The sequence below is a fragment of the Erythranthe guttata genome, chromosome 6 (assembly GCF_056151865.1).
Source record: "Erythranthe guttata isolate IM_541 chromosome 6, IM_541, whole genome shotgun sequence".
NCBI lineage: Eukaryota > Viridiplantae > Streptophyta > Magnoliopsida > Lamiales > Phrymaceae > Erythranthe > Erythranthe guttata.
The window spans coordinates 12,720,932-12,745,440 of NC_142538.1; the positions used below are offsets into that span (position 1 = coordinate 12,720,932).

The 24,509-nt window shown below is 34.9% G+C and overlaps 2 protein-coding genes and 1 non-coding gene across 4 annotated transcripts; 1 reads left to right on the forward strand and 2 right to left on the reverse strand.

The window, feature by feature from the left end:
* Positions 1-3,487: 3,487 nt before the first annotated feature.
* On the forward strand, positions 3,488-13,077 carry PAT2 (protein affected trafficking 2). Its single transcript, XM_012986897.2, has 11 exons — positions 3,488-3,909; positions 4,009-4,085; positions 4,171-4,420; positions 5,644-6,270; positions 6,935-7,108; positions 8,349-8,475; positions 8,562-8,671; positions 9,561-9,761; positions 10,464-11,449; positions 11,674-11,943; positions 12,504-13,077. The coding sequence occupies exons 1-11, from the start codon at positions 3,694-3,696 to the stop codon at positions 12,856-12,858; spliced, it is 3,393 nt and encodes a 1,130-aa protein (XP_012842351.1). The 5' UTR covers positions 3,488-3,693; the 3' UTR covers positions 12,859-13,077.
* On the reverse strand, positions 12,878-16,054 carry LOC105962586 (ternary complex factor MIP1 leucine-zipper protein (Protein of unknown function, DUF547)). Of its 2 annotated transcripts, none has more exons than XM_012986899.2 (9): positions 15,896-16,054; positions 15,604-15,729; positions 14,794-15,130; positions 14,325-14,712; positions 14,133-14,232; positions 13,964-14,023; positions 13,762-13,845; positions 13,544-13,657; positions 12,878-13,465 (listed from the first exon to the last, which is right to left on the reverse strand). In XM_012986899.2, exons 1-9 carry the CDS (start codon positions 15,962-15,964, stop codon positions 13,130-13,132), a joined length of 1,614 nt encoding a protein of 537 aa, XP_012842353.1. In that variant the 5' UTR covers positions 15,965-16,054; the 3' UTR covers positions 12,878-13,129. The 2 variants fall into 2 exon arrangements, with proteins under 2 accessions (XP_012842353.1, XP_012842352.1); XM_012986898.2 differs by having other exon boundaries at positions 13,544-13,669.
* A 4,167-nt stretch (positions 16,055-20,221) lies between these two features.
* On the reverse strand, positions 20,222-20,294 carry TRNAK-UUU (transfer RNA lysine (anticodon UUU)). Its single transcript has one exon. It is a non-coding gene; the product is annotated as a tRNA-Lys (tRNA).
* Between the last annotated feature and the right edge of the window lie 4,215 nt (positions 20,295-24,509).

A 24,509-nucleotide genomic window follows, 5' to 3' on the forward strand; every position in this document is an offset into this window, starting at 1 on the left:
TAACATGGAAATAAAGTTTTGGCAATGTTTAATTCCAAAACCTGTCGAATTTCATCAATCTTCAATAAACGAAATATGACGCAAACAGAATACATATGTACACTGACAAAGTTAGAAAGGGAAGAAAATTTTATTCTACTGGTGACATATAAATATATACATGCTTAGTCATTATAGCAACCTAGCACTTCTACACATGCGATGGGGGTAGCATTGCAAAACGAAGGAAAATGTGAATATATTATAATTAAATTTTTATATATAAAAGAAAGAAACGTTAGGACAATCTAAGAAACTCTAATGATATATATATATATTATCTCCTATATTGCAGACATTTTTCTCTAATTACTTTCACATTGATGTTTATTTGTTATAATTATTTTTTATTTCCTATTTTTCAGTTTATTTTCTCTAATTCTTCTTTGCTTTATTTATTTAATGATCAATTTCATATTATGATAATTGAGTTTTTTTTTTGCAATGCGTTTGCCGCTTCTCCCGACTGCACGACTTGGTTTCCGTGGCAGTTTGCTACGAATCCGAAAGTTTTTCGCACGCTTCAAGAGGTAAAATCGGATCCGTTTATAAATTAATATATTAATTAATATGATTAATTTATATGTTGATTTTTTGTCGTATGATTATTACTCGAATGATTTTGCGAGCATGTTTGTTTTATCAATAGCAAATTAATATTATTTATGTATGTTTTAATTTGCAGTGGAAGCAATAAGGTACTCATTAATTGCTATATTGTGCACGTGTTTATATGTTAAAACGTTTTTCATATAAATTTTTGTTTTTCGTTATGTACACGTGCCCGACTCTCAACAGAGCGTGCTGTTGATCAAGCACAACTCAAGGAAAGACATACGCGGTTGGCTGATTTCTTGGGTTTCCGATGTAAACTGATGGCCGTGGGCAGACGAGGTGAGGCAAGTGTTGAATTCAAAGGCATAAGCTGATGTTTTCGGTTCGACGAGGGAGTCGAACACCGTTGGTGGGGGAGGTCTGTTAACCCCTTAGTCGGTGACATCATCTATGACTCAAGTGTGGTGAGTCATGGCCGAGAAATTGTGTCAAGCGAGGGTTGACACAAGACAGTCCCACAATCGGCCAATGAGTGGTCGAGTATTGAGTTAGCATTTGAGGTGTTTGTCCGAGAAAGCAAGGAACGACTTGATTCAAGTGGGACGGTGATCGAAATTACTTGGCTGTTGGAACAAGTGAGTATCGACAATTATTGGCGTTTCGCACGAGCTTGTCTCGGCAAATGATATGATTAATACTTGGCAAGACTTGTGGCCGGCACGGGCGCTGCTCGACAGCCAATCAGGACAAGCATGAGTAATCGACATGTGGGCGAGAACTTGGGCGAACAAGCCTTCGGAGGGAATCGACCACGACTTGACAAGTGTGGGCAAGTTGGCACGACCGGTTGGCAAGTCAAGGAAGGTAGCCCAATGAGCGGGTATGCTAATGACTGTGTGGGGAAAGAACTAGCAAGTGATTGACAAGGCAAGCAAAGTGTGCGGACAAGGCAAGACAGACGGGCTGCCTAGCAACCGGCCGGGTTGTTGGGCCATTTGGCGCTCGTGCGCGTCTGAGCAAGGCAAGCGCCCGACAACCGACTATGTGGGAAGTTTGGAGGGAAGTTGCGGAGCGGTTAAGGCCTAGAAAGTATGCGAAACTTCCCCTTATTACTTGTAATAGCTAGCCAAGTGTTAGGCATGTGTGCCGCCAAGTGTCCCTAGGTAGTTTAATGTATAAATTACCTTATTCCTTGTATTTATAGGGTTATGAGTGGACAAATCTGGCCCATCTAGCATTACAAAGCAAATTGCAATTGTGGGCATTTTAAGAGAGGATTTTGTGTGTGCACCTTGTCTCATTTGTATTCTTTGTTGGGAGATCAATATAAAGATTGAGCATTGCCCGTAAACGTATTTGTGTGTTGTTTTCCGCTGCATACTCTTGTTTACGTTTGGTTGGCCTAAAAACTTTGTATTTGTGCGAAAAGAATTGAGAGGAAGGCTTACTGATCTTCTGTGGAGATTAGGCTGCACGAGCAAAATTTTCTTGAGTAAAAAAACCCCCTGTGATAGTTGGTCATCAAATGACCTGATAATTCACCTCTTTGAATGTAAATACACCTGCTAGAAATTGAATTATCAAAAATTTAACCATGTAAACATCCAATCACAAGTTGACACATAACAATTACAAATAAAACATCCATAAACTTTTAATTAATAATTAGCTTAATAACAATAGTTGGAGTAAATGAATAATAAATCACTATCAAAATATTGGACAAATGACAAATATGCCCATGATAAGGACACTTAATTAAAGAGGGAAATCCAACTTTTTTGTCTTTCAAATAAATCCAGCCCATTCAAACTTATTTGTAAATAAGGAAAATCCTTTTATATATACCAAAATTACCCCCAATTCATTGAAACCCAATTCAACTCCAATTTCATGATTTACACCCCCATTTAGCCCAATTTCATCAATTAACCAATTTTAACCCTAATTTCAATTTTGACCCCAATTTTGACCCGCCGCAACCGGAAACCGCCGGTCTCCGGCGTTGACTTTTTTTTTTTTTTTTGATTTTTTTTTCTAGTAGGTCAACTGCCGTTGACCGCCAGGTCTCCGGCGTTGATTTTTTTTTCTTAAAAAAAATATTTTAATTAATATTACTGTTTTGGCTGCTAAATTACTCCAGTAGTAATTTAACTGTCGGAGATAGTAATTTAACTGTTAATTGAATTTTTTTTTCTTCAAAAATATTTTAATTAATATTACTGTCTTCGCTGCTAAATTACTGTCTCCAGCAGTTATTTAACTATTAATTGACTTTTTTTTTTGAAATTGTTTTTCGTAAAAAAAAATTATTTTAATTTATATTACTGCCTTGGCTGCTAAATTACTGTCTCCAATAGTAATTTAACTGTCTTAGACAATAATATTAATAATATTACTGTTCGGGAAAATAATATTCATAATATTACTGTCCCAAACAGTAATATTACAGTCTGAGACAGTAATTTAGTAGCCAAGACAATAATATTAATTAAAATATTTTTTTGTAAGAAAAAAATTCAAAAAAAAAGTCAATGCCGGAGACCGGCGGTCAACGGTGGTTGACATACCGGAAAAGAATTTAAGGAAAACAAAAAAAATAGTCAATGTCGGAGACCGGCGGTCAGCGCCGGAATCTGGCCGGAAAAAAAAAATTCAGAAAAAAAATTATTTTCTGAAAAAAAAAATATTTTGGGGGTTAATATGATATATTTGTTTAAAATCCGGGGTCAATGTGTAATATTGAGAAAGTTAGCGCATAATGGATGAAATTGATAAGAATTATATTATGGAAAATATTTTAGACTAAAGACATGGAATAAATTTAATTGAGAGACTGTTTTTTTTAGACCAATGTGCATTTAAGTTCCATGCGATGGTCCTTTTGCCATTCGCCCCCTAAATTATTAGCTTTAAGTATCAATTTAGTATTTCATAACTCAATTTTTAAGTCCAAGATCGGAGTTGCTCTTTCGTGTTAATTAACAGAAATTGGGTAAATCAATTATTCATTTTGGCTGCCCTGTGAAACAAAAAGGACCCATCCCATCCCCCCATACATCTCCGATCAGATTTGAGGCAGACGGCAGATACAAAAGTATGCTGACGCAATTCGGGGCTACGGCGGAGTCGCTGAGTAAGGCGTCGACGATGGTGTTCCGTATCGGCACAGACGCCCATCTCTACGACGATCCAGATGACGTCAGCATCTCCCCTCTTCTCGACAGCAAATTCGACTCCGAAAAATGCGAAGCCCTCAAGCGCCTCCTCGCCCTCATCGCCCAGGGTTTCGATGTCTCCACTTACTTCCCTCAGGTCACCACCCCCAATTTTTCCAATTTTTCAGCTGATTTTTTTTTTGAATTTCGTCTTTCTTTCTTCACTTTATGAATTCATTTTTTCTTCGGATCACAGGTAGTTAAAAATGTGGCATCACACTCACTGGAAGTTAAGAAGCTTGTCTACTTGTACTTGCTGCATTATGCTGAAAAGTATGCCCTAGTTTTTTTTTTTTTTTTTTTTCAGTTGCGGTTTCTCTGTTTCAATTGAATGATGGAGATTTCTCTGTGTTCGTAGGCGCCCGAACGAAGCCTTGCTGTCGATTAATTACTTTCAGAAGGATTTAGGTGATCCGAACCCTTTGGTCAGGGCGCGGGCGCTTCGTACAATGGCGGGAATTCGCTTGCATGTTATTGCACCGCTTGTTTTGGTGGCTGTGGGAAAATGTGCTCGGGACCCGTCTGTGTATGTTAGAAAGTGCACTGCTACTGCGCTGCCCAAGTTGCATGATTTGCGCTTGGACGAACACACATCTGCAATTGAAGAGGTCGGTTTAATAATGGCTTCCGTTCAATCCTTTTTTGCTTTTAAGTTTCTATTGTTTTTGTGGTGTATTAGCTTTCATCCTACCCGTAATGTACTAAGAAAAATATTTCATGTAGCAAATATGATTTTTCATGTCTTTGATCTCTGAGTTTCATTAAGTTGATGCATGAGTTGAAAGCCGTCAGACAACAACTAATTGTATAAACAGTCAATTCAAAAGAAAAAGCTTTCATAAGAAACCAATTCAAAAGAAAAGCCTAAGATAATGAATCCTTTCATTTATATCCAACTAATTAGTTCTGATTATCATCAAGAGTGAGGTTTATCCGAGCGGAAGTGATACCATTCTTTGTGATGGTCAATCAATGTTCGGTTCTTTTTTTCATATTGCTTCTCTGACATCATTCCTTCTCTCTCTCTTTTTCAGGGTAGGTTTCTTACAAGTTGAATTCTTGATTGTTCTTTGTATTTCTATCACATTTAAGTAAACATGTATTTATGCTTGAAATTGCATTTCTTTAACTTCCTTCTGACTGCCAAATTTGAGTAAAAGATCTGTTAATATTTTACTTTACTACATCGAATTATTAACTAATACCCATAAAATGTGGAAGTATCCATTTTATTTTATGTCAAACAGTCTGATCGCCATATCAAGAAAATGTGCGAGATAACGGAAAGGGAACACCTAGGATGTATGAGATCATACCAGAGAGTGATTCAACATATAAAAATTCATGTAGATGTCAGCCCATGTCATACTTCCATCACAATCTACGAAGCCACATGATTTCGAAGCTCGTACAGTTCAGGAAGGGGCTTTGATTCCACATGAAAAAATAAACAACTTTTTCTTTGCGCATGCGTACTTGCGTAGTGACTCTTAATATTTAATCCATCTTGTGTCCATGAAGAGATTTTCCACACTTGCAATAAAGTTCTATATCTGTGAAATTAAAGAAAATAAGTATTCTGAACTCCAGCATCTGCTATGCTACTCATTTAAAAAAAAAATATCTGTACATACTCTACTTGCTATATTTTTATCATGTATTATATCACAGACAAGTATGGGAAATGCTGTTGAGGATATGATTTGATGAAATTGACTCATTTATTAAAAGTGATTTTTATCACTTTGTATAGGGAGTTTAGTTTAGCTCGTTCTCTTGGTATTTTCTTTTAATAGGCTATAGTTGCTAATTGATTATTTATATCTTGCAGATTATTGGAATGTTGTTGAAGGACAATTCTCCTGGAGTAGTTGGTGCTGCTGCCGGTGCTTTTGCTTCAATATGTCCCAATAATTTTACTTTGATTGGAAGAAATTACAAAAGACTGTGCGAGACTCTTCCTGATGTGGAAGAATGGGGGCAGATTGTCTTGATTGGTATTCTTCTACGGTATGTAATTGCAAAACATGGGCTAGTTGGAGAATCCCTGATGTTGTTTTCTGATGCTTTAGCGAAGCATAGTTCAGAAAAGGAGGATCCGGAGCCTCATCTTTCTGTAAGAAAGCTCGCGGATGAGACCAGCTTAGACATATGTACTGAGATTGTAAATATAGTCTGTCGAAGTTATCTTGAAGGACCAGATAAATACTTATCTCAGTTAGGTCATGTAAATCGAGATTCCCTTGGATTGGATGGTTCCTGCGTGACATCGGTTAAAAGCAATGATGACGTGAAGATCTTGTTGCAGTGTACATTGCCATTATTATGGAGTTATAACAGTGCTGTAGTGCTGGCTGCTGCTGGGGTTCACTGGATTATGGCGCCGAAGGAGGATATTGTAAAGATTGTTAAGCCTCTGCTCTTTCTCTTGAGGTCATCTAGTTCCTCAAAATATGTGGTAAAGTACCCCTTTATTTTGTGATATTAGTATAACAAAACCTCATCATAGAGCTTTCTCTGATTCTAGTTCCTTCCACTTGTTTCAGTTTGTACTGTACATATAAAATATTACTGCAAAGAGGTTAGTGATAAATTATTGGTATATGTATACTCGATATGAGTATGGTTGGTCTGATGGTGTTTCAGTGTTAGCTATCTGAAATATTGTATTCTTTTTTCTTTACTTATATGCCTGGAACTGTAACACGATCTGTCAGATGGCTATGAAAGCTACTGAACATATTGGTTTTAGTAAAGTATTCCTAATTTTATTGCATTAAAAATGTGGTCCTTTACCTTAATATATCTGCTAGGCTGCTGGTGCTGTTGACCATTATATTGTTTACTTAGTAGGTCAGGAATCTCTCTTCATAATCTGTTTCTTGTATTTTGTTGTTTATGTTGGTGGCTTTAACTCTTACAGAAACTTAGGCATCTTAGCATAGAGTTTCATGATTTGAAATAGTTTTCTTTCTGTTGAGGTCTTCAGCATCAGGTCCAGTTATCTATGTCGTTCATAAGATATGGATTAACCTCATTTTCGAATTACTGCAGTTATATTGTGTTCATCATATTTCAGTTCGCTTCCTTTAGTTGACCTTTCCACAATTTCGAGTGTGCAGGTACTTTGCAACATTCAGGTCTTTGCCAAAGCAGTGCCCTCTCTATTTTGTCCATATTTTGAAGATTTCTTCATCAGCTCCTCAGATTCATATCAAATAAAAACGCTTAAGCTCGAGATACTTTCCTCTATAGCCACATCCTCTTCAATTTCTGCAGTTTTTCTGGAGTTTCAGGTACTTTTATCTTGTAGTTTATTTTTTCTTCTTTTTATGAAATACAATCTAGATGATTTGGCTGCTTAGACACAAAGGTGTTACTTAGTGGCGATCTGTCCAATTCAGGGTTTGAAAGTCCAGCTTGAACCAGCATACCGACTGCTTTTCTGGGCAAGGCCAGTAGATAAAAAAATCAAGCAATAAAACAGTCGATTTAGTAATGAATTGTTCGACCCAACAGTTGTTTAAGTCGAAGCAAAATAGGTTGCTAAAATGATTCTGGATTTATAAAATTTAAATAGTTTTTGGCATTGAAACATCTTTTTGGTGAAAATTCAGACCAAAATGGAGAATAAAATGATAGAAAGAAAAACAAGAAAGAATGTTGAGCACCGGCAACATTTGCGGCTGTTACTACGAGAAGTAAAATAAACAAGACTAAAATATTGTTGGTGTAGAAGTTGAGAAATAATATGAAACATAAGAGAGGGTATTGAACTAATGATCTGTAGCCTGGTCAAATTTTTGGGTTGAGTAATGGTTTCAGTTTTCAAACTGTGGTGCAACCTAATCCATCTATGAGCTCCTTCATTCGGATGATTAAGAAATTTATTTAAACCAAAAAAGAAAATAAGATATTCAAACTGTTTTCTTGTCATCAAAATATTAACATTTACGACTATCTTCGATTGTTTACAGTGGTTCAACTATCTATCATACTGCATTTTGATTGAAATATTTGGATGAATCAAGTTAGTTAGTTTGAATTCCTTGCTTATAAAACAAATATTGCTGAGGACTTGAAATTTGTGATTTTTGCTTGTAAATGAATTTTGTCGTGGTCCAAAATCATGGAATAAAAATATGGATATGTACTGTATTTAAAGTTGTAAATCTAAATGCACCCCTAGATGGCCCACACCTTTCATTACAAAACTGTAACATAGCCTTCGGTGTACTAACATGCTTATGGTTAATGAATTTTGTATTATTTGCCAATTCAAATTATTGCTTGCCTTCAACAAATTTCCCTTTATTAAATTCCATTTTGATATATAGAATTATTTTTTTGTTCTTTAGCTGGTTCATTCCGTTCCGTGTTCATCTTAGTTAAATCTTGTCCTAATAGGATTAGTCTACCAGTCAATATTTTGTTTCTTCAAAATATGTCTTGGTGGCTGTCGATTTGTAAAGATTGTTTTGGTATTCTTGATGTAATTCTTGTTAAGTGAAAGCTTATCTTTTAGTGAATTCTCAGGATTATATAAGAGATCCCGACAGGAGGTTTGCTGCCGATACTGTGGCTGCAATGGGTTTATGTGCCCAAAGACTGCCTGATGTCGCCAACACATGTTTAGAAGGGCTATTGTTTCTGGCTTTAACTGGTAATTGCCATTCTTTTTGCATATGACTTCCATTGAAGATTGTTTTTATATAAGACTTCCCTTTATTTTCCTTGTCCACCTTTCAGATTCTTCAAATCGGGACGTTGCATCTTTGCGTGACGAAGAAATTGTATTGGTTCAAGTAATTAAGTCTATCATGGCAATCATAAAGCAAGATCCTCCTATTCATGAAAGAGTAAGTTTGTCATCTCTTTTTTCTTTGGTCGATTTTTACGCTCATTTTCTTTCTTATTTCTTCAGTCCCTACCGTGTGTGTATTTACATTTGAGAATTGAGAAAGATCAGCGCATTCTAATGTTTCACACTGTGCTGTGAAACATGGTAAATCACCCAAAAGACTTTTAGCAGTTTTACTTTAAAATACCTTGTTTTTTGAGCAATTATGGTGGGGATTTAAATGACTCCAAATTGTTGTCATTTCAAATCCCTTCGCCAAATCAAATCCCCCTTCAAATCCCTCCATCCAAATGGACCCTAAAATTGATTGAAATCAAAGGATTGATTGTTAGTCCTGGTGCCGACTTGGTTGAAGTAACTTCATAGAAGGTGGACATGACTCGGAAAATGTTTGTCATGCTTAATATTGGATTTTAGGTGGATATTGTCTTTTCATGCTTTGTTGATAGCTTAGTGTTTCTATATAATATATTCACAACCCGACTGATTGAATAGAGTATAAAATGGAGAATTGTTGAGAAAAAATAGGCAATAACAATGGGAATAATATAGTTCCAAGTGCTTTCTTACTTTGTGGGCTTCCTTTAGTAGGAAAGATTCTGAATTTATCTATATTTCAATTAGAAGTGACATTTATGCTTTTAAACAGTCTATAAGAGCTATATGTTTTAGTATGTCGTCGTTATGCATGTTTAGAGCTCTTCAGTTACATGGTCTCAGCCTATTCATCTCTAAGCTTGATTCGCATCTGTCTTTACTTGAGGTCGTTGCCCGCCTTCCTTTTCACTATTTGACCTCATTTATTTGTACAAATTGAATGAACGTCACTATTTTTTAGTAGCAGTTCTATATTCAAGTGATTTTCTAAAACTCACCATTAATTGAAGGTAATTGTTCATTTGGTGCGAAGATTGGATTCAATGTCTGCACCAGCAGCTCGTGCAATGGTGATATGGATGATGGGTGAGTACAGCAACATCGGGGGTCTCATTTCAAAGATGATTCCCACAATATTTCAGTATCTTGCCCAGCGCTTTGCCATGGAGGCGGTTGAAACAAAGCTGCAAATTGTTAATGCTTGCATCAAGGTAGTTTATAGCAGTAACCTTTTTATTTTATTTTATTTATTATATTTTTATGATTCCTCTATCACTTAATTGTATCTTTCACTGAATTCTGCAAGGGCGTTAGCTTCGTAAGATTATGAAGAAGTTCTTCTTCACTGGTGCATTTTTCCTTTTTATACTCGAAAAACCTGGATTTGCCCGTTAGAGTTGCATTCCTAAATTTTCCTCCTTCCTATATGTGTGGACTCATGTAGTCCACATCACAGTTTTGCCTTTTCCTTTCCGGCAAACAAACAATGAAACAGCTCTTTTATCTGTTCGTGCAAACATTTCTAATCATTCCTAACAATGTATTGGGGTTGATAAGTTACAGTATCTCAAATGATGTTTGAACTCAAACTCTGTGGTGGGCACTACTAATTTATCCGTCATGGATTCTTCTGCTTGTGATCTTCATTGATTAAGCCTCTACTTTCTCGGTTTACATTGCGACTGAGTTTGGAAGAGTTGAATGGAGGAGAGTAGGGCGAGGGGTTTGAAATTCTTCTCTTATTTGATACAATTGAAGGAGAGAGGGTGGGGAAAGGAAAGCATAACAATCTCACTACCTATTATTTGCCACTCCAGGACTTGGAATAAATTTGTCCTATCTAATATACTAAAGTATATGTATTTTATTATTTTGTTCTTGATTAATCTTCTATCTGTTTTCATTTTTTCTAGGTCCTGCTACGTGCCAAAGGGAAAGATATTTCTGAACTGCGAGTAACTGTTGGGTATATGCTCGAACTAGCCAAGTGTGACTTGAATTATGATGTTCGTGACCGTGCTCGTGTCCTGAAGAATTTTCTATCACACTCTATCGGACCACAGGATTTGGAAGAAGTAAAGGACCATACAGAATTGAAAGACCTGACATACGTACTTGCTGAATACATATTCGGGAGACAAACAAAAGTGCCGTCCGAATCATTTAGTTATCGGTTTTATCTTCCCGGTTCTCTTTCGCAGATTGTACTTCATGCTGCTCCAGGATACGAACCTCTCCCAGAACCTTGTAGCTTAGTTGATGATGAAACTAAGACTGGGGGAGTTAGTGTCAGTGATAGTGAACCAAATGAAATCGGCGATTCCGATGCCATGTCAGAATCTCTAGGTGAAGAAAACACGTCTGATTACAGTTCTCAGGGTTCCGATTCTGGTTCTGCTGGTGGTGGTTATGATAGTGCATCTGATGGTGATGTAGACGAAGAAGCTGGTGGTTCATTGATTCATCTTTCAGATAATGCTCCTGCTTACAGAAATCATATCGAAGGTTCATTAGAGAATAGTTCCTCTGGCTTGACGGATTTTGGTGAATTGATGTCGAAAAGAGCTTTGGAGTCGTGGTTGGATGAAAATCCTGGTTCGAGCCAGAATTCGTCTGATCTTGGTCATGTTCAGAGATCATTGGCCAGAATCTCAATTAAGGAAATTGGTCAGCTGGTTAAACCCAAGTTATATACACTTCTCGATCCTGCAAACGGGAATGGGTTAAGTGTGGATTATAGATTTTCATCGGAGGTGTCAAACATATCTCCACGACTGGTATGTTTACAGGTTTCCTTCATGAACAATTCCACAGAGCCTATGTCAAATATTGTACTTACTGAAGAGGAATTAAACCAAGGTCCCGATTCTTCTGAAAAATCAGTGTCATCAAGTGAAAGGTATTTTGAGCTAGAGCTTTGTAATTTGAGCTAGAGCTTTGTAATTTGAGTTAGCATCATATCCCATTAGCTTATCTTTCTTGATTATATATGTGTGTTTCCATCAGCATCCCTTTATCATTGTCTTTTACTATATATATTCAGTTCTTTGTCTAATAATTGTCTAATGGTCTCCAAAACAATCGGGATTGATGCTTTCGTTATCTTTATTTCCTTATTTACAGTTTCTCGGCGTCTCATGGAGAAGTGGCAACGTTAGCTCCCATGGAAGAGATTGGCAGCCTCAACCCTGATCAGACAACAAACAGAATCCTCCATGTTCGGTTTGAACATCATCTGTTGCCTTTGAAGCTGGTTTTATGGTGTAATGGCAGAAAGCAAACAGTCAAGTTACGACCCGACATAGGCTACTTTATAAAGCCTCTTCCGATGGATATCGAAGCATTTGTTAAGAAGGAATCTGAACTTCCTGGGATGTTTGAGTACATAAGAAGGTCAGTTACGTAAATTAGCTTATGCACATACAACTTCCTGCTATCACACGTTGAATACATAATTTTTTTTCACAAGTTTTGAGTTTCTCGAGGGGGACGGCTAAAACAAATACCATTTCTTTCTGACTTCAATACCACCAACATAAAAAATATAAAATAATAGGTAATGATATTAATACCCTTCATAAAATCAATACCACACAAATTTTGTGTGTGGTATTGATTTTCAATAAGGGTAATAATGTCATTAACTATTTATTATCTATTTATTTTTTATTTTTTATGTTGGTGGCATTGAAGTGAGAAAAAAACGGTATTCGTTTTAGTCGCTCCCTTTCTCGAGTCCTTGGAGAATCAATTTACTAACTGTGCAATTACTTCCCTTTTTCATGCTGATTGTCCGAGAGCTCTTTTTAGCTGCCAATTCGTTAGCTTTAGACATTTGTGTATCTGTTAATATGCTGTTTCTAAATATAAGTTTCTGTTTCCAAAATGTTTCTTCTTGGTTTTTATTGTGTAAGAATTATGCACTTAAATATGTTCCCTGCCGTAAACAACAGGTGTACTTTTAACGATCACATTAGCCAGCTGATTGACAAAGAACAGTTGGTGACGAAAGACAAATTCCTGGTGATATGTGAGAAACTCGCATTAAAGATGCTAAGCAATGCAAATTTATTTCTCGTTTCTGTCGACATGCCTGTTGCAGCTAAACCAAACGACGTGTCTGGTTTATGCTTACGGTTAAGTGGAGAGATGTTGAGTAACTCCATTCCTTGTTTAATCACACTTACCCTTAAAGGTTCTTGCTTTCAACCACTTGAGGTTTCGGTGAAGATGAACTGCGAAGAAACTGTTTTTGGTTTAAATCTTTTGAATAGGATTGTAAATTTCTTGGCTGAGCCGACCCTGTAATGATTTTACAGTTTTCAGAAAAAAAAAAAAAAACCGAGCTTATTGTGCTAATTTGTTTGTTACAGTACATTTTTCTTGATGTTAGCTAATCTCTCTTGCCTTGTGTAATGTAATAAATATACCAAAGATTTCGTATTGATCTAAGCGTAAAATCTTCGTTTCCACGACCAACTCTAATCATGAAATTACAAGTTCTTGGATATCCAACGATGGAAGAAATTAAGAAGTGTAGCAAGAAATATAAGATGTCACGTTCTGATTAAAAAGAATATTATACGGGAATCAAGTAGCGAAAATCAGAGGCATAAGGCTGGATTTCAATTCTATTTAGCGATGACGACGACGAAGATTCATAATTAGTAATATTATCTCCTCCGTTGAGGCATTGTATCATCAACCTTTTCAAAGAGTTGTTGTAAGGCAGTTGGCTGTATATCCATTCCACAAGAGATTCCATGTCGTCCGCAAAGTCTTTCATGTGCAATTGCATCAACTTCGGCACCAAAATCTTCTTTCTCGTTGTAACTATTCCGACTGCAGCTTCCAAATACTCTACTTTTGCTCTCTCTAGCTCATTCATCACTTCATCCGCCGTATAGAACCTCAACTGCATTATATTAATTAATTAATTAATTAATTATTCGTCAAATGTAATTAGTTTATAATATATGCAGGCAGCACTTACTGCTGGGGAAGACCAGGTGCCTCTGCATAGAGCAAAGGCAACATTGGGTTCCGGATAGTCGAGACCACTAGTATTGCGCCTTATAAGCATCTCCTTCTCTTCTCTACTCGTCTCCTGTACTTTAAACTATTGTTTGTCATATATATATATATATATATATATATATATATATACACTATGTTATGCTTTTAATTAGATGTTTGATCTTGAGTACTCACTTGTTTGACTTCAGTTGGATGGCGGAGGATCAAGTTTTCGATAGTTGACGCCTTAAATATTAAACCACCAACATTTATGGCTGCCTGGACCACCACAACACACCATTACTATTTCGTTTTTCGTTTATTTTTTTTTCTTTCTTTTTTTTAGGTAAAAACGATGAATGAGAAAGAAAACTTGTTATTATGATGATGTTGTTACCTTGTTCACAAGTGCTTGTACTTTCTCCGGCGCGGACGGTAGTCCCTGTTTCAGAAATGCCTGCAATGTGGGACAATTATTATTTATATGAGTATAGTACTTCAATAAATAAAAAAAATAAATAAATTAAATTGGCATAAGAATATGTTGTTGTAGTAGTAGTATGTACATTCATTATTGAGGCATTATAAACATTGATCCAGAATGCCAATTTCTGCTTGTGTGAAAAACAATTTATGTTTATTTTGCTGAGTTTCTGCATCAAAACCCTGAAAAGAAAAAAAAAAAACACTATTCAATAAATCCAATATCTACAAAATTAAACGGAATTAGGTAGATAGTCACTCACTCAGTAGCTCACCTGAGTCTGCGCATTGCTGGTAAACATTCCGAAAGACGGGTTGGATCCAATGTACTTGTCGTGATTTGTATGAAATTCTTGTATGGTCCCACATCTCTGTTGTTAATTACATCAGGTAATTCAGGCAATATTTCGTATGGATCAATATCATGAGATGATGATTCACTATTGTGATTATTGAATGGAAATAATACAACGGGCGTCGTGCAACCGCTGAATGTAGTGGCTTTTGATATCCTTGTTTCCTTTGTGTTTACAAGTGTTGTTTGGTTAAGTTTCACAAATATGCCTATCAAGCACTTTATAAGTTCTACCGAGATCTTATTCGGCTCCACAACTTTACTTTCAGACCATCTCGATTTTTCAATTTCCTCTTCGGTTTCTCCAACTGCCAAACAAAAAAAAAGTTCATTGTAATGTTGTCGTTTTTAGGTATAAATTCTACTTAAAAAGCAAAGTTCTACCGTACTGTATTCGAGTTCGATGGAGGAACTGAAAGAGGATCTTCTTTGTCTTGAAAATCGGTATCTCCTTTGTTTGTTGTTATGTGATGTTGAAAGTAATGGTGTTTCAGTATAATTGTTTTCTTCGATTTGAGTTGGTCGTCGAGATCGTAGCTTTTGGATTTGTTGTTGATCACAATGTTGTTGTTGGTGTAAATGTAATAATCCTTTGAATTGGAGTATTTCCCATTCTTTGATATGTTTCTTCTCTTGGTATATATCTAACTTGAGTTCATTGATCTTTCTCTCTAACCAATCTATCTCTTCTTCCACTACTGCTACTTCTCCTAATAGCATTTGAACCTGCATTTTTATGATCATAATACTCTTTTCAGTTTTCAAGAAATCAATTTTGCTATTTCCTTGTTGCAGTTTCTTACAAAATTTGAATTTATTATCCTCATTTTTCTTAAACAAAACCATAGGTGCACTGGGTAAGCCTACACTCTTGATAGCTTGCAAACTAATTCGAAGTGAACTTTTTTTTTTTGGGGAATGAAAGAACCTGCAGTCAGCCATATAGGTGCACTGGGTAAACCTACACTCTCGTATAATAGTTTGCAAACCATACGAGAAAGGTAAACCACACTTGGCTAACTATGTGTGATACTCCACCTAGCGCGTCTGTGTGACAGACTTACTTGCCCCAACCGCGCTAGGCCATCCCTTAATTGTATATCTCCAGTATATAAATATTGATATGTTTGGAACTTGGTGAAAGAATAACACACACTAAACACAAAATATAGTATATATATATAAAATAAGAAAGGTACCTTGAATGGGAGCAATGGAGTTAGAGAAGAACATGATCCGCAGCAGCCAATTGGTCCCTTCATTGCGCATTTGAGAACCCTTTTCACTTGAAGCTCCTCTTCCAACTCTTCCTCCAATCCTTCAACCTTTTATTAATTAAATCAATGCAAATTATATATATAATATATATACATATATATATATATATATATATATATATATATATATATATATATATATATATATATATATATAGATGATTGAAACTAATAAAAACTATTGATCCATCAAGAACACGAAAATCCATCGAACCTGTTGTTGGAGTTGAAGTTTAGTTCGTTTATCCTCACGTGGCTGCATCAATAAATCTTCCAGTTTCATACTTGACAAATTAATCCACAAATGTGTTTGTGTGTATATGTATGTATGTATGTATGTATATATTGGTGGAGATGAAAGAGAACGTGAGTCAGCACCGCAGCTAATTAAGTTATAAGTTGATGAGAAATGAAAAGAATGAGAGGTTATAGAGAGACGTGAATCCCATGATTGGTTTTAAAACTTTCAACTGTTTCTTTCTTACTTCTTCATTACCAAAAATCCTAACAATTCACAACCTGTCTTTTTTCTTTTATTTTTAAAACATAAATAAATAAGACTGAGAACATACATATATATTGTGGACGACTACTTGAATCTTTTCACGGGTCCAACTTTTTCCATTAGAGTATATTAATGATTTGATTATAAATAATTAACTAACTAAAGTGTCAACCAACACTATAAAGTAAGGGGCCTTAAGATATCGGTAGGTTCCTAATGACAAAATTTATTAGAACTAAATAACAAGTCCAACTAAACCTTTGCTTCACATTTTTCGTAAAATTCATTCCAAAAATGCCTCTCCAGTACAAAATTCAAAATTTGCATTAAGTAAATTCAAACTGCATTTATCATTTTATTATGATGCATTTAACTTTTCCATTTTTCCATACGTTTTTTTTTACAGAATACTGGTTTGTTTGTTTTTCCTTTCGTGATTTTATCATTTTATATACTATTATATTAAAAAATACCTTTTTTTTTTTTTTTTTTTTCTACATAACATTGAAAATTACAAAAAATAAAAAAACATGTTATTTATCTTTTTTTAATTTTAATTTTATCTTCTATCAAAAAATGTAGTTATATATAGTCATCGTAGTCACTATCGTGCTTGCCGACATCTAAAACTTGAATTTTATTTTATCGCACACCATATGGTTGTTCATATACAAAACAAAAACTTTACTACGGTGTACTATGGTATACTACGGTTTACTATGGTATACTACGGTCTACTATGGTTTACTATAATATACTATTCCAAACCCTAGCAGCCAACAACTCCCAGCCGTCACCAACCCTAACCATCAACGGAGCCACCGTGAAACCCCAGCAGCCAACAACGCAGCCGCCGCATCCATAGTCACCTACCTCTTTTTGAAAACCCTAGATCTACCATGTTGAACCCCAACGTATGCCGGCCCGCAATCATCTCGCCCTAAGAACGTTCTCAATGACCTGCAACAAGTCAAATAAAATAGCAAATCAGATACAAACCAAACAAAATCTCTTAAAAGTCAACAAAATCATATGCAATTAATCAAAATATACTATCAATAGCAGATCTATACAAAAAATGAAGAAATAGCAAATCTATATATATATATATATATATATATATATATATATATATATATATAAAGAAGAAGAAAAAAAAAACCCTGCTCCCTTCGCCACGCAGCCGCCGCCGCCGCCGCCACCACCACTTCCCTGTCGCCCCTGGCCTTTGTGCTTACCGGATAGAGCGAGATAGAGGTAGCGAGGTGAGAGAGAGAAAAAAAAAGAGAGGAAATTGACAGAAAGAAAACGAGAGAGAAGGGGAAGGAGAAAAGACGAGAGAGAAGACTAAAGAAAATAAATAAATTTGAGTTGAGATACGTGAAGTTATATGATTTAAATAAGGGCAAAATAGAGATATAAGAAAAGTAAGGATGTGAGTCATATATTATTTTAAACTAAGGATTTAAGTAAAATATTGGATTTAAACTTGTCATTTAGTTCAAATTAAGTTTGATTTAAGGGGCTCATAGCATATTACCCCATAAAGTAATGCTTAATCCTATTTTGCATCCTTGAAACATAGTTTTTTGGCACTTTGCAGCGTCGAAAAAAATTAGGGGTTATTTTACATACCTCCCTAGCCACCAAATAAACTAGGGATAAACCCAAGCCCAAATCATCATTTGACATACCCCCATCGAGAAGCGAAAGTACTATACTACCCTTATATGCAATTTTCGACGAAACTGCATTCAACATTTCTGGTCCTGCATTTATCATTTTCGCTGATTTATTTATTATTATTATTATTATTATTATTATTATTATTATTATTATTATTATTATTATTATTATTATTATTATTATTATTATTATTATTATTATTATTATTATTATTATTATTATTATTATTATTATTATTATTATTATTATTATTATTATTATTATTATTATTATTATTATTATTATTATTATTATTATTATTATTATTATTATTATTATTATTATTATTATTATTATTATTATTATTATTATTATTATTATTATTATTATTATTATTATTATTATTATTATTATTATTATTATTATTATTATTATTATTATTATTATTATTATTATTATTATTATTATAATAATTAATAAACTTGTTTGTTAAATTTATATATATATTTATTTTTTTCAATTTTTTTAATTTTTTTAATTTAAAAAAAAATTAATTTTTTTTTAATTTAAAAAAAAATTAATTTTTTTGTTTAATTTTCCAAACAATATGTTTACTGTATTGAAAATAACTACATGTAACTATAGTACCTGTAGTAATTCGTAGTTATGTTCGTTTTTTTACCCCATATTTTTAGTCGATCAATTGTATACACACGAATACTGGCTTATACAAAAAAAATATATATAAAGCCCAACAAAAATTTACAAAAATCAATAGTTTTAATATAAATAACCTCAGAACCAATAAAAATACAAATCGAAAATACAGAAAAAATAGGCACATGCAACTATATGTATAGTAATGTATACAGTCTGTTGAACACTGTAACTTGAAGCAGGTGTAACTTCAACCAAATTTTTGAGACCTTCAAGGGGAGGATCAATGGCTTTCATTAAGCTGCAATTGCAAAATCAAGACAAAAAAAAAAAAAAAAAAACTACTTTAGTGCAAATCAACCAAATTTGAAGAAACATCAAAATACTCTAAATCAACAAACACTAAGAGATCGAGAGATAGAGAGAGGTTATTGTTGGGAAATGCTACAGATTTTAAATCAAACAGACAGTGACTCCTCACCCCCTCGCCTCCTACCAAATCCCTAGCCGCCGTTAATAACCACCCACGGTTCCGCACACCCACAAATGCAAAAAATATAGAAATAAATCTGAAAAATATAGAAATAAACGAAATTACCATCAAAATATAGATCTCGACGAGAGGAATCCAACGGTGGGTAGCCCATCAAATTTCGACCGGTGGAACACCAAATACACCTCCGGCAAGACCACCGTCGTTGAATGAAAAAAAATTGCAGAAATAGATCAGTGCTCCAAACTGAATGAAATCACCAAAAAAAGAAAGAGCTCGACGAGAGGAATCCAACGGTAGTTAAACCATTGAATTCCGACCACCGGAGAGAGTTATGACTCCGGGAAGCAATTTCGCCGGAGAGAGGTTTGTGGATGCGGAATTTTGAATCTGGGAGAGAAAGAGAGAGACGATTGTAGTGGCTAGGGTTTAAAGCTGATTTTAAAAGGGTATTATAGGGACTTCAGGGTGGCCCAGGGGGTATGTCAAAATATTTTCGAAATGAGGGGGGTTTCCCCTAGAGTGTAATCCACTTTGTAGTTAGTTCTATATAATTTGGAAATGAGGGGGTTTACAAAATAATCCCAAAAACTTTATAGCACTTTACACTGTTGAAGTACAATAAATTAAGCATAATGCACCCTAAATTAATTTTTAAAGCTAATGAAGATAATTTAATATTTTTAGTTGTATTTTTTAAGATGCCAAATGTCAAATCATTTTTTTTATTCATGAAACTAAATGTGCGAAAAATACATATAATCATTATATGTAATTGTTTTTTTTCACAAAAAAAATCTACAAAAAATAAAAAGAACAAACATTCTGCGGCTATTTTGTTATTAAATTATTTGAAAATTATATTTTCATCTAAATATTTCTACTAAATATTTTCACTAATTATAATAAAAGACCCATAAATCAAATAATTTAGTGATAAATTTTTTTTGGAAATAAATTATCATATTGTTCAGTTATTCGTCTCGATTTCCTTTTCTTTTGCATTTTGTATTCTCGAATTTATGTCGGACGTGGAAAAAAATAATAATTTAAATTGTTATTTTGCACCCCGGAAATAAAATACCAATACAAATTGAAATTACCCTTCTTAAGTTTAAAAATTCAATTCATGGTGCAAAATGAAAATGTTTCGAGGGTGCAAGCCAAAATAATATATTTCAAGAGTATAAATAAAGTGGGATTAAAAAACTTACAAACTACGCCGTCTGTGGGAATCGAACCCACGACCACATGGTTAAAAGCCATGCGCTCTACCAGCTGAGCTAAGACGGCCTTCGATTCAAAAAATGCAAACATATTTAGACATAAATAAATCCCTCACTTTTGTATTAATGGCAAACTTAGTAATGAAGTTGGTGGGCAAACAACATTAAACCCCTTATGTTAAGACTTCAGACCCATTAATTATGTTAGATAAATTTGTACCAAATTCCGTTGTATTCACCCTTATGTTTTATTTTATCTTGGATTAAATTTCCTATTTGGTTAATAATTAATGCTGCCAAGTATGGATGAGATTTTAGACATGCCCACGGTTGACGGGTCAGAACCGCTGGCTCCAACAGTGAAAAAATACAAACCGGAATAGACCAAGGAGGAGCCGGTTGCTTGGACGGTTGTGGGGTGGTTTTGTTGGGATTCAACATGTTTACACGCAAAGGAAATTAGAATTTTTCTATCATGGGAGTTTCTATGAATTTAAGTTCATCAATTTTCTTAATCAACTAGCATTAATTATCACGTGTTTAAATTAATCTAATAACAATTATATAGCATGCAATTGAAAATATTAAAATGAGATTCAATTACTTGTTTTTGCGAATTGCCTTCTTCGATTTTTGTGGTCTCACCGAAGTCCTTGCTAGAGCAATCCACGCCAATTTTTTTTCCAGAATAAGGTTTCACCTTGCAGAGATTTTTCCACGAAAGGGATTGCACTAAAAAAATATGGGTTAATAGATGAAAGAGAACGAAGGAAGAATCAAAGAGGACCGATGATGCGGTGGCAGGCGGCGGCGCGACGATGACAAATAAGAGAAGGGAGCTGCCGAATTTTCTCAGAGAAAGAATCTTTGGCTACTAGGGCTCATGAAGTTGTTGCATCTTTTGGATCTCTAGCACTTTGAATTTACAGTACAAGAATCCTACTTGTCGTACAAGTAAGAGATCCAACCCAACCAATAATTAAATCTAATCAATTAATTCCTAAATATCTTCCAAATGGTAACTTCGGAAAATATAACAATTACAGATTTACGATGATTATAATCTCCTTGCCAGTTCAAGCACCGTATTGGATTTTCCAGTTTTCTACTTTTGGAAACATTTATTTCAAGGGCACCTGCTAAATTGATAAAAAATCTCAATTTATAAATTCCACTTAAAATCTATAAAAATGCTTTCCTTTTTTTGTTCTAATTCGTAATCGACTATTATGAACTTCAAAATTCAATCATAATGAACTCCGATCTAGCTAAGATTAACTAAATACTCTTAGTTCACCATGTTAAAGAATCCTCTCAACAAGAAGTGTGACTCTCAATGGTTCTGGGGTAAACTAGTCGTAGGTCCACAACTCTCTGTGACTCGAGTAACTCTTTATTCGATTACGGACTTGTCCTAAGTGTCCCAATTTAGATTAAAATATATTCTAATTTCAATCACCGATCATATCGCTCAATGCCTAATGAATCATGATTGGCGTCTAGCAACTACGCGTCATGATTCCCCATATACAAATGAAGTGCCTGCAACAACCTTAAATTATCACTGACTTACACTACGGTCCATTTGATAAACATATGTCCCGATCGAGCTAGAGGTGTTGGTCCATTCAGACCTTTAATGTTACTGGCTAACTATGTGAATGTTTCGTGTGTGATTAAGAGAAACCCTTTTCTCTAATCACCCCACTTTCTATTTCCGCTGAAGATTCCTTGGACTATAAACTGAAAGAACACATAGCACATCCATGCAATAAAGCAAGCGGCCAAATCCCTAACTACAATACACAGACTCCCACTAAATTTTGAATTATGCAAGATTTTGCCCTCGGAGCGGTCCTCTAGTGAAGTCGCATTGATTTATTGGGTCTTAATGACTAATAATGTACAATTATAACCGTAGAACCTCTACTCAATTATTTGCAACCACTTAGAGATTCTAGGACGAGGGAGTTCAGTGAGCTCATCGACTATGGGCATCCACTAATGTATGCTAGTGTCTCTACTATCTGACATAAAAAGTGTTAGTCTCAAATGGGAAAGGACATTATCCTAATTATTGACGTAACCCATTGACTAAAAACTAATTTAATGTGTTCTCTACCGAGACAACTCTCTTGATCTAAAGTTCACCTTTTAAAATTATATTTCAATAATACTTATTCAATATGTGCTTGAATTTCTGATGAGATATCTGAACAACAGTAAACTCTTGAATGAAGTTTTTTATCCAAACATCTACATTTGTAGCATCCAATGTTGTGATATATTCAACTTCGATGGTGGAATCTCTCATCGTGTTTTGCTTGAAACTCTTCCAACACATGGCACCCCGTCAATTAGCATGAATATATATCGCGACGTCGACTTTGAGTTATCCACGATCTCTTCAATTCGGCACCCCATAGACTTTGAACAAGTTCGTAGTAATTCACAAGTACTTAAGACTGTCCTTCATAGTCTTCCAACAATTTGGGCTGGGGTTAGAGTGATATCTGCTAGTGACACTTCACTACATAAATTATATCACGCCTAGTGTATAAATTGAGATACAACGAGCAATATCTATCTCTATAGATCAATATTCCCAATACTTAGGATGCTTCTCCCATATCCTTCATTGAGAAACGAGTGGATAATTAACCATACGTTCATTGACTGCAACATCCCTATATCATTCCTGACGAGTAGTATATCATCAACGTACAATACTAAAAACGTCACACAACTCCCACTAACATTTTTGTAAACATAAGGCTCTTCCGGATTCTTTACAAAACCAAAGTCTTTGATGGTAGAATCAAATCAGATGTTCCAATTTCGGGATGCTTGTTTCAATCTAGAAATGGATCGTTGGAGTTTGCAAACCTTTTGCTAATGTCCAACATAGTTCGATTATGACGCTTTGATACTCCATTTAATTGAGTAATTTCAGGGGGGATACACCGGGAGATAATCCCATAATCACAATTTTTTAATACTTAGCCCTAATTGTTTTTCAACTTCTTGCCTAAACTCTTTGAAATTTTGAAAAACTTCATGCTTGTGCTTCATTAAGTAAAAATAATCATATATTGAATAATCATCCGTAAAGGTTATGAAGAAATTGATACCACCCTTGGCACTAACACATAGTGTGCCATAAACGTCTGTATGGATCAAATACAATACACCTTTGGCATATTCCATTTGCCCCTTAGAAGACAACTTAGTCATATTTTTCTTTTTGAGACATGAGTCACAAGTTGGTAGTGAGTTTATGTTAGTGGAGCTGAACAATCTCTCACGAGCTAACTCATTCATCCGTCGTAAGGACATATGACCTAGTCTAGCAGCCCACATACGTGCTGGGTTTAAACTATCAACATTTCATTTTATTGTTGAGTTTGAGTGAATTCAAATTTCATTTAGGTCTAGTTGATATAGATTGTTAGTGTATTCTCTTTGAGTAATAATAGTGTTACCTCATAAACAACGCAAAATCGAACTTACGAAGAGTAATCTTTCTTATCCAAAACATGAATAGAAATTAAGTTTTTATCAAAGAAGGAACGAATAAATAATTGCGCAAAACAAAATTAGAATTTAAACATAAATCTAACCTACCTCTTCCAATGGACTTCATATAATAAATACACATAAACAATTTATCCCAAACATAAAATCATACAATCGTATTAATGATTAATATCTATGGGGTTTTTGAATCCTACATTCGAAGTGTGAGACTTCGGGACGGAGTCTTTAACTGAAGAGACACGGGGGCAGAGACAACGAAGACGCATGCAACGGGCTGCGGTGGCTCGTGCGGACGTCGATGGCTCGTTCGTCTCCTCCTCCAAATAGGTTTCAACTCGTATAATTTTGTGCACTTAATCTGTAGCATTAGATATATAAAAAAGGTTAAATACAATGGGAATTAAACATGAGGGAACGAAGGGAGAAGAATCGATGACATCTCGGCGGCTCAAGGTAGAGGCGACTGGTATGCAACCCGAGTGAGAGAATGTGGGACAACTAGGGCTTCTTGGGGTTGAATTATCTCTCAATTCACAAAAAGCTCCCTTTTACACTGGGTTATCTAAGAATCCTATTGGACTTAAGTGGATCGGGTCCATTAAGTTATTAGGCTCTCTCTCTGCCATGCCTCGTTTGTAATAAACGATTGCTCAGAAAGTTATAAAAATTACATATTTGCGACCATCATAGAATTATCGTCGATACGAGTGCCACTTGAAATTTTCCAATTACGTAAATTGGAAAC

Bases quoted from the DNA above. Each gene is read 5' to 3' on its own strand.
- PAT2 (XM_012986897.2), top strand. From the start codon at position 3,694: ATGCTGACGCAATTCGGGGCTACGGCGGAGTCGCTGAGTAAGGCGTCG. The intron at 11,450-11,673 runs GTATTTTGAGCT...CCTTATTTACAG, and splicing joins TCAGTGTCATCAAGTGAAAG to TTTCTCGGCGTCTCATGGAG. The intron at 11,944-12,503 runs GTCAGTTACGTA...CGTAAACAACAG, and splicing joins ATGTTTGAGTACATAAGAAG to GTGTACTTTTAACGATCACA.
- LOC105962586 (XM_012986898.2), bottom strand. From the start codon at position 15,964: ATGAAACTGGAAGATTTATTGATGCAGCCACGTGAGGATAAACGAACT. The intron at 15,730-15,895 runs GTTCGATGGATT...AATTAATAAAAG, and splicing joins AACTTCAACTCCAACAACAG to GTTGAAGGATTGGAGGAAGA. The intron at 14,024-14,132 runs GTACATACTACT...CCCACATTGCAG, and splicing joins ATAATGCCTCAATAATGAAT to GCATTTCTGAAACAGGGACT.